This window comes from Dipodomys spectabilis, unplaced genomic scaffold, assembly GCF_019054845.1.
Source record: "Dipodomys spectabilis isolate Male_0828 unplaced genomic scaffold, ASM1905484v1 ptg000319l, whole genome shotgun sequence".
Lineage (NCBI taxonomy): Eukaryota > Metazoa > Chordata > Mammalia > Rodentia > Heteromyidae > Dipodomys > Dipodomys spectabilis.
Window position 1 is genome coordinate 2,369,784 of NW_024870996.1, and position 9,705 is coordinate 2,379,488.

The window sequence follows — 9,705 nt, forward strand, 5'->3', positions numbered from 1 at the left end:
ACAATTTTGGCCGGGCTGAGGGGGAGGGGCGCGAAGAGGTGAAAGGATGAGAAGTGGAAACTCTACCTTGCCCATGTAATTGTATCAATTCTGTACTGTATTTTCACAATTTAAAAAAAAAAGAAAGGAAGAAAATAGAAAAAAATAAGGCATTTTGAGACAAACAGTGATATTAGAATCGAAAAGCTTCTTCAGAGTTTTTCTTGGAGTTTATTAGTTTACCCAGGAGAAATATAAATATCCACAAATTTTGGAGCTAAGTAGTAACAGAATTAATATTGGATCCTAGATGTCGTGTTATTCCAAGTCACTACTGTATTATTATTACATCAGAATCCTTCCCTTGAAAATATGTATGAGAAAATGAAAGATAGGCATTAAAGCAAAATGTCTTATCTTTTTAGGTATTTAATCCAACAGATGGGGATAATGTCTCAAGACATTCAATATAAGCTTGATGTTTATAAGAGCACTTCCTACATATAAGAAATGAAGCCAGGTTGATTGTAAGGGTTATTATAGCATAGAGTTATCCCTGCAAGGACTACATTTAAATAAAATATAATGCAATCATATATATTAATGACTAATAAGACATTTCTATTCTAAAACAAAAATCAATTCTGGTAGTATTCAGTAATATCAGTATAGCTGTATGTTCAACCTAATACTTGGTGTTACTTGTCCTACATTTATAATTGATAGGCTGATAAGATATTCAACCATATCTAATGATATTTCATTAAAATCCCAAACTGATGTGAATACATTGGACACTCTTTGGAACTGTAGGATAAATTAGTCTTGTCTCTGCTGCAATTTAATCTATAATCTCTTGGTTAAACAAAGTCTTCAGAAAATTCACAGAATAACTGTAAATAAAGTTCATGACAATTATATTTGTATAATGGCTCTAAGGTCAAGATAAAAGCATTTGTTCCCAACATTTATAATCAACAGGCATGTTGAATGCATGAATCCAGAATTTTATGGCTTCATTTTCACATCTCAAAATTTTATCAATGTAACATATCTCTACTAGTTCGACAAAACACTGTTCTTATTGACCTTGTCTATGTCCTTTTAGTTTTCAAACCCAAATAACAGTTCCTTCACTATCGCTGTAACAGCTTTGATCTTCACTTTCTTCAAATTCTTTCCTTTCTTTCCTTCTCTAAATTTGTTTTTATTTTTTCCAGTTTCCATATATACATCTTTCTGCCAATCATGTCCACACAGGTGCTCATCGTGCTCACCCTGACTTCAGAACTTCGCTTTTCCTTTACCGTTTAATAATGCCCCTATTTAATTATGTTTTCATATTCACGGTCTTGGATATTTTAATGATGTCTGTACACACTAATCTTTGCATCTGTTTAGTATAAACTTTAGAACTATAAGAGAGTTTCCCCCCTAAATCCATGATTTCCACCTGTAATCCTTACCGCCAAGAATCTCACTAACACAGTTGCCTGGCCAGAAATGTAGAAGCACTTTAAATTTCTTCTTACCCGGATATCCTGCTATTTGTGCCCATTAGATAAGATGAATGATCAAGATATTCTCAGTTTCTGTCACAAATAGGATTTGTATGTTGTACTCCTTTCCATTCTACTAACAGCAACCTCTTTTAAGTACTCATCAATGGTCATGTAGTTCAAAAAAACCTTTTACAAATTATGTTTTTTATTTTCCCCTGTAGTGTTTTCATATTGGTCCTATCACCAAATTACTCTGATTTTAAGCACAAAGAGTGAAGAACTCATACACAAATTCTAGTATTATTATTTATTAACTACATTAACCATTGACCTTACATTTCTCATTTATAAATGTATGTAAGGTACCAGAAATATTGAAGAATATATTTGTTGACTTCTAGAGCAAGAAAAAGAAAAGTGAAGAGTCCTTACATTTTCCACCTTAACTCACAAATAAGAGTCAAATTCAGTTTGTTTTATACAATATCACAGATGGTTTCATGCAGAAATAAAAATAAATTTTACTTCTTGGATCTAAGGCTCTTTTCCTTTAAGGCAACTACAGATATTTAAGTGGCATTTTGTAAATTGTATCATGTGTTTACAGTTTATAGAACTTACTCTTAATATATCATTGGAAAATATTGGTTAGTGAATAGTATCTATATGATAGTATTATTTGAATTAATGATATTTAATTGAAAACTAAATCTTTGTCCTTCAAAATTTTTCTTATTGCTCTATATGTTGCCAACTGTTCTTCATAAACTTATACATAGATTTTTTATACATAGGTTTTCTGCATTAGGTTTTATACATTAATTTCTGGATAGAAACTAATACTGACAAGGATTTCTGCCTAATGAATGAAGCATGCATGAGGCATGTGTGGTTACCATCTTGGGATATATAACGAAGGCACTGGCTGTGTGCTTGTTGAAAGCCTTTCTCCTAAGTTCCAAAGCTAGAACAAATAAGATCATTTGACAAGAGAAGCATTCAGCTTATTACATATTATTATATATCTAATATATTATATAAATAATATATATTATTTATGTGGGATAGTCAACATGTGGAAATAAACCATTTTATTTATGAGGAAACAATACCACTAAGAAGAGTATACGTTAGAGAAATTACAGGAATAGCAGTAGAGTTTCCACAATCTCTACCATCTGATGTGAATATATTTCTTGATGTTGAAACTCTAATCTTAATTTTATTTTATGCAATCTGAGTTGTTTAGTCCCATGTATTCAATGTGGGAAATCTAGCTTCAAAGATGTCTAAAAGTTTTTCATTTTCAGTCACAATATTTACATTGTCAAGATAGTCACTGTGGTCATAATCATATTCATCATAATTATTATTAGCGTCATAAGTGCCATTTATTGAAAGTCTAGTATGTGTCCATAATTTTGCTATTATTATATTTTAATTATTAATTTTAATGTTACCACCATGAATGCAGTCATGTTAAAATTTTGAATAAACAAGGAAACAAAAAAACTAAACCATATCAAGTAGCTTGACTGTATGCAAATAACAAATTATTGAACAGATTTTTTGAAGCATTGAAAATTCCTAACCAGTATGAATTAACTTCCTCTCTTTCTGTCACTACACACAGATATTTGAGTTAAACAGTTTTTTTTTCATGTAATATACTATAAATGTTACTACAACATCATGTGTATATCTAAAATTCTCTTGAAAGTAACAAAATCTAATTTCTATTGAACTCTATGAAACTTTTAGAAACATAGATTTTATGTCTGAAATGAAAAAGTTAGCATAAAAGTTTTAGAGGGAGTTTGTCTTCAGAAATACATACATACATATATATATATATATATATATATATATACATATATATAATTTTATGTGTAGAAAAACATACATTTTCAGAGAGAATTTGTCATCAGTAATATGTACACATATCTAGTTTTATGTGTAGAAAGATATACTTTATAGTGAAGCAAAATCTTTAAACATAAATAAAATTTTAAAAAGTACATCAAACCAAGTGCCAATGATTCAGGGACTGTGCCCAGGCCCTTCAACCCAAAACAACAACATCTCAATAACAACAGAATGTATCTCCTTAATTTCACAAAAGTATCTTTTAACTGCTGTAAACAATTCTTAGAAACATGAATATATGTCTCGGGAAAATGTTACAGAAAAACTATAGCTTATTTACGTCTATGTTAAAAACATGACTATGTAGATTGTTTAAGATATTTAGGTAATGATTAGGACCTAAGAATAATGATATGTAGGTAATACATTAGGACTGGTCTTTTATTCTAGTTTATGGTAGTATGAAAATGTTTGTAATGATTATATAATAATTTTATATTGATTGGTATTTGAATTACTATAGATAATAAACATTTTTAAATGATTTCCAAAGGAAATCGCTTTTTTTTATAATTTCAAAACAATTAAGGAAATGATTCCAAGGCTGGTTCACTCTAAGACTGTATTTCTATATTTGTTCTAGTTTTCATATGTTCATAGAAATTAAAGTTCTAAAATATCAGTGGATGTTGGCATGCAGGATCATTTTCATATATATTAGTACTGGAGTCCCTTAAGTGGAATTATTTTTTTTATTTCTTGTTTTCATGAATAAATCAATGTTATTGTGTATTTTTTTTCAATGCTATTGGCTCTTATATTTTTTAAACTTTTATTTAACAAATTTTTTAAATTGTGAGAATACAGTACAGAAGGGTTAAATTTCATGAGAAAAACAATAAGTACATTTCTTATCAAGTATTGTTGCCTCTTCCTTTGTTTTTCCCCTAAGATCCCTACCCTCCCATCTCCACGACTACAATTGCCTCTCCTCTCCCCGCCCCAATTGCTTTTCTCTACTTTGCTTGAAAAACAAGGGGACCTTGCAATAATAAGATGTACAATGCACTTTACAATTTAAGCGGGGCAGCATTTAAGATGCTATTTTTATTTTAAAGTCATGACATTCTTTTCAAAGTCTATTGACCAAAAATCCAAGAATTTATTTTATTTATTTATTATTGTGAAAATACCGTACAGAAGGGTTACAATTATATGGGCATGGTAATGAGTACATTTCTTATCAAGCATGTTGCCTCCCCCTTTGTTTCCCCTTCACATCCCTTCCCATCTCTGCCCCGACCACTACCCCACCCCCCCCCTCCCCTTCCTCACAACCATCCCCCTTACCCCATCCCCAGCCTAAGTTATAAAGATAGTTTTTCAACATAACATCTTGTACATCTCATTGCTGCAATGACTTCGCCTGAATCTCTATTAAACATTTTTTTTTCTCTTCCTCTCCACAAATTATACCAACATTAAATACAGTGAAAACAGGGGTTATACCGTCGAGGAGGGACATACAAAGCAACAAAGAAATCATCTTATAAATATGTTAGAAACAATCGCAAGAAGGAAAAAAAATGAATCCTTTTCTTGGGGCTCATTTTCCTAACGTCATCTTATTGGACCATTTGTGCTTGTCTCACACATATACTAGTAATTGCAAACAAGGGAAATCATGGAATCTGTTTCTTTGCAAGAATTTATTTTTGACAAATCTGTTACATTCTTCTCTTTGTCTGTTCTTATATTAGAGATATGCTGTCTTCACTCCTAAACATGGTAAAAAGATTTGAATCTAGTATGAGTGTTCATGCTACATCATTTCACAAGACTTGTGACAGTCCTGTATTCCTAGAATTTACATATGAGTTTATAGAGCACGTGGACCAATATTTTACAGAGATATCTGGATGTTTGATAGTAACTCATATTTTGCACCTTGTGAAAACACAAGGCCCCAGATATTATATATAGAAAAATGTATTTAGACAATGCTTTAAATAACTAAAATTAATTTAGGAATGGTTAAGATTTAGATAATGCTATAGCATAATAAAGCTGAATGATAACAGATTTGAGCAGTACAACAGAGGAGAGTCAGAGGGGATAGAATAATGGACCACATGGGAGCTATATGTCATCGGTATGTTTTTCAACAAACAGAAGGACTTCAGAGAAGTGAAGCAGGAAAATAATCAAAGTGACCTGAATCGTTTCTTTTTATTCCACCTAATAGTTTGGACTGAGAGTCAGATAAATTATAAAATGAAACCGAAAATGAAGCATTTTTACAGTTCTTTACCTGTTACAGTGTAAAGAAATTGTAATTGGAATATGATAATTTCCAAAGAAATTAGAGGAAGAATAAGTAAAGTCTAAAAAAAAAATGAAGAGAGAAAAAAAGCAAAATAAAACCTTTATCTATAACAAACACAAGAGTAAGGCAGTGAAAATATTCTAAATAACAATAAAAATTGCTAATGTAGATAGAATTTGGACCACATTTTATCATAATTTTGACAAAAAACACACTTGGAATGAAAAAATTTAAAGTCATAATTTAAACACAAATTAGATAATAACTAGACATGATTGCTCAGTGGTAAAGCATTGGCCAAGCATATAGGAAACAATGGTTTGATCTCCAAGTACACACAAAAAAAGACCACATATACACACCCATAAACGACATACACACATTTGGAATACTAATATTATCATATTTAAGCAGAGAAAATTATCACAAATAGTACAAGTACGTTAATATATGAAATCATAATATCGCTTGTACTATTTAAAAGTTTAGTAGCTAGAAAATGTAAGCCACACATCACCATGCTCAACCCAATTTTTTTTATTATATTTTATTTTGAAAATACTGTACAGAGAGGTTACAATTACATGGGCAAGATAATGAGTACATTTCTTTTTTTTTTTTGTCAGTCGTGGGGCTTGAACTCTGGGCCTGGGAGCTGTCCCTCAGCTCTTCAGCTCAAGGCGAGCGCTCTACCACTTGAGCTACAGCGCCAATTCCGGTTTTCTGGTGGTTTATTGGAGATAGGAGTCTCACGGTCTCACCTGCCCAGGCTGGCTTTGAACCGCGATCCTCAGATCTCAGCCTCCTGAGTAGATAGGATTACAGGCGTGAGCCACGAGCGCCCGGCAATGAGTACATTTCTTATCAGGAATTGTAGCCTACTTCTTTGTTTCCTCTTCCCATCCCTTCATCCTCCCTCCGTACCCCCCCAATCCTCCCCAACCTCTACACCAAAGTTGTGAAGTTCATTTTCAACATAACGACTTGTACATCTAATTGTTGCAATAGGTCCACCTGTATCTCTATTTAAACTATTTGATTTTCCCTTTCCCCTCAACAAATTATACCAACATGAAATACAGTGAAAGCAGCGGTTATACTGTGAGGGAGGGACATAGAAAGCAATAAAGCAATCATCTTATAAATGTGTTAGAAACAATCGCATGGAAGAAAAAAAAAACATTTGAATACATATCTTAGGGTTCATTTTCCTAACATCATCTTACCTGACCTTTTTTGCTTGACTCAGACATATAATAGATTAGTGCAAATAAGGGAAACCATGGGACCTGTGTTACTATGGGACTGGCTTACTTCACTTAATATAATTTTTTCCAAGTCTTTCCATTTCCTAACAAATGGGGCAATGTCATTCTTTCTGATGGAGGCATAGAATTCCATTGTGTATTATATACAACATTTTCTTGATCCATTCATCTATGGAGGGGCATCTGGGTTTGTTCCATATCCTAGCTATAGTAAATAATGTTGCAATAAATATAGTCGTGCTGGTAGCTTTAGTGTGGTCTTGTTTGTAATCATTTGGGTAAATGCCCAAAAGTGGGATTGCTGGGTCACAGGAAAGCTCTATGTGGAGTCTTTTGAGGAATCTCCATACTACTCTCCAAAGTGGTTGAACAAGTTTACACTCCCACCAACAATGCAGTAAGTTTCCCTTCTGTCCACATGCCCTCCAGCATCTGTTGTTATTAGAGTTCTTGATTTTAGCCATTCTAACTTGGATGAGGTGATATCTCAATGTTGTTTTGATTTGCATTTCTTTTATGGCTAGGGAGGTTGAGCATTTCTTCATGTGTCTATTGGCCATCCTTCTTTCCCCTTCGGAGAAGTTTCTCTTTTCTTATATATTTTTTTTAATTTTAATTTTAATTTTTTGTGAACATACTATACAGAGGGGTTACAATTACATGGGCAAGATAATGAGTATATTTCTTATCAAGCATTGCAGCCTCCTCCTTTGTTTACCATTCACATCCCTTCCTGGCTCCTTCCGCCCCCTCACCAAACCTACCCCCCCCCCCACACCAAAGTTGTAAAGTTCGTTTTTGACATGACTAGGTGTACTTCTCATAGTTGCATCGGGTCCACCTGTATCCATAAATGACTTGGTTTTCCCCATCTCCTCCACAAATTATACTGACATCAAATTTAGTGAAAGCAGGGGTTATACTGTGGGGGAGGGACATACCAAGCTACAAGGAAATGATCTTGTAAGTGAGTTAAATACAAAAGCATGAAAGAAAGAAAAAAGAATTAAATACTTATCTAAGGGTTCATTTTCCTAACATCAACTTATCTGATCTTTCCTGCTTGACTCATACATATACTAGATATTGCAAGTAAGGGAAACCATGGGATCATTGTTTCTTTGGGCTTGGCTTACTTCACTTAATATAATTTTTTCCAAGTCTTTCCATGTCCTAACAAATGGGGAAATGTCATTCTTTCTGATGGAGGCATAGAATTCCATTGTGTATATATACCACATTTATTTGATCCATTCATCTACTGAGGGGCATCTGGGTAGGTTAGAAATGTGAATTCAGAAGAAGGTCAACATATATGGTGGTTTTGAAACCAGGTTGTATCTGACGATGTGCATATTTAGACAGCAGTAATTTTGGTAATGAATGATGTAAAACATTATGTGCAATCTTTGCAGAAACATTTGAATGTAAATACAATTCTTGTGATTGATTCAACATGAATATTGACTTGATCTCCTGGTGAAGAGAGTCTATGTGTGAATCTCAATATTTTCTATTCATATTGGATTTAGTAGAGACTGTAAAAGTCTCAAGGAATCAATGTAGGAAGGAGCAAAGTGTCACAAGGCATATTATAGTGAAAATTTCTGAAAATAGAGGAGACTATTTCTGCCCTTTCATACAGTAATAAATGTAAATAAGGAAACAAATCCTTGCTTGTAAATTTCTCCATTTTCCAAAAGGGATCATTGCAGGAAAATAGGAGCCTATGTTTCATCAGTAGAGGAACCATCAATGACTATATTTTGTGAGTATGTGCAATACTATTGTCCAGGCACAAAACTTCCTCACAAGAAACTGAATGTCAGTATATTCATTGAGAATCATTTGCATGTCTCCATTTTAGAGGGAACATAATTTCTCTAACATAAATCAGTTCATGGATGTTTTCCTCAGAAAATTGTGATTGTTGAGGATCGAGTTTGGGACAATGTATCACATAGCTCCCTGTAATTCTGAGTCTACTATTGCCACAAAGGAAATGGTTCATTAATTCATTTTCCCTTTTGGTAAGGCTGTGTGCACTTTTGGTCCAAATGTTTTAATTTAAATTGAAAACTTTCATAAATGCTTGAATGTCAATTACTAGAAAACAAATTCAGTGAGTTTTTACTATTTCTTCAGTAGAAATAATATCTAGTTATATACATAGTTATATCATTACAATATATATCTAGTTACATTCATAGAATTTGCCTAATGATAATGACAATTAAAAATGGTACACTATCATTAGGCAAATTCTATCAATAAAACCAGTCAAAGTCTACTCCATCTGTAAAATGTGCTTAATTCTTTCAGACCTTATGTCTAAATTTTTTCTATTACTTGCACTTAAACAAGTTTTCAATAAAAGTATCTTGTGCATTGTAGCCTACTGGAATATATGGAAGGCAGAGAAAACCCTGCTGGCTTAACAGAAAGCATGCCAATGAGCATCAGGGTGGGTGTTGGCCAATACCAGGAAGAATTCTATGTAGAAACCAAATTTACTGAATTTTAATACAATTGAAATATATTGGAGTTCATTCATGCATAAGAAGAAGTGGGATAATGTCTTAGAATTTGATTCAATTGACAGAAGCACAAGATTTCCTTAGAGTACTAAAATAATGATTCTTACATGAACACTGTCAAATCCCAAGCACACATGATAGACCTTACAAACCTTCATCATTACTTTTGAGAAGCCCTCTGATGGGAATCCTTTGTATCTACTTCAGAGAGGTTTCCTGCTTTGCTT

The 9,705-nt window shown here is 32.8% G+C and overlaps 1 protein-coding gene across 1 annotated transcript in view; it reads left to right on the forward strand.

Annotated features, from left to right (window-relative positions):
• LOC122127997 (gametocyte-specific factor 1-like) overlaps positions 1 to 9,465 on the forward strand; it is a 33,486-nt gene extending 24,021 nt beyond the window's left edge. Inside the window, exon 6 of the mRNA XM_042702301.1 lies at positions 9,336 to 9,465. Within this exon, the coding sequence (XP_042558235.1) occupies positions 9,336 to 9,465 (130 nt within the window). The remainder of the gene's footprint in view (positions 1 to 9,335) is intronic.
• Positions 9,466 to 9,705: the final 240 nt, after the last annotated feature.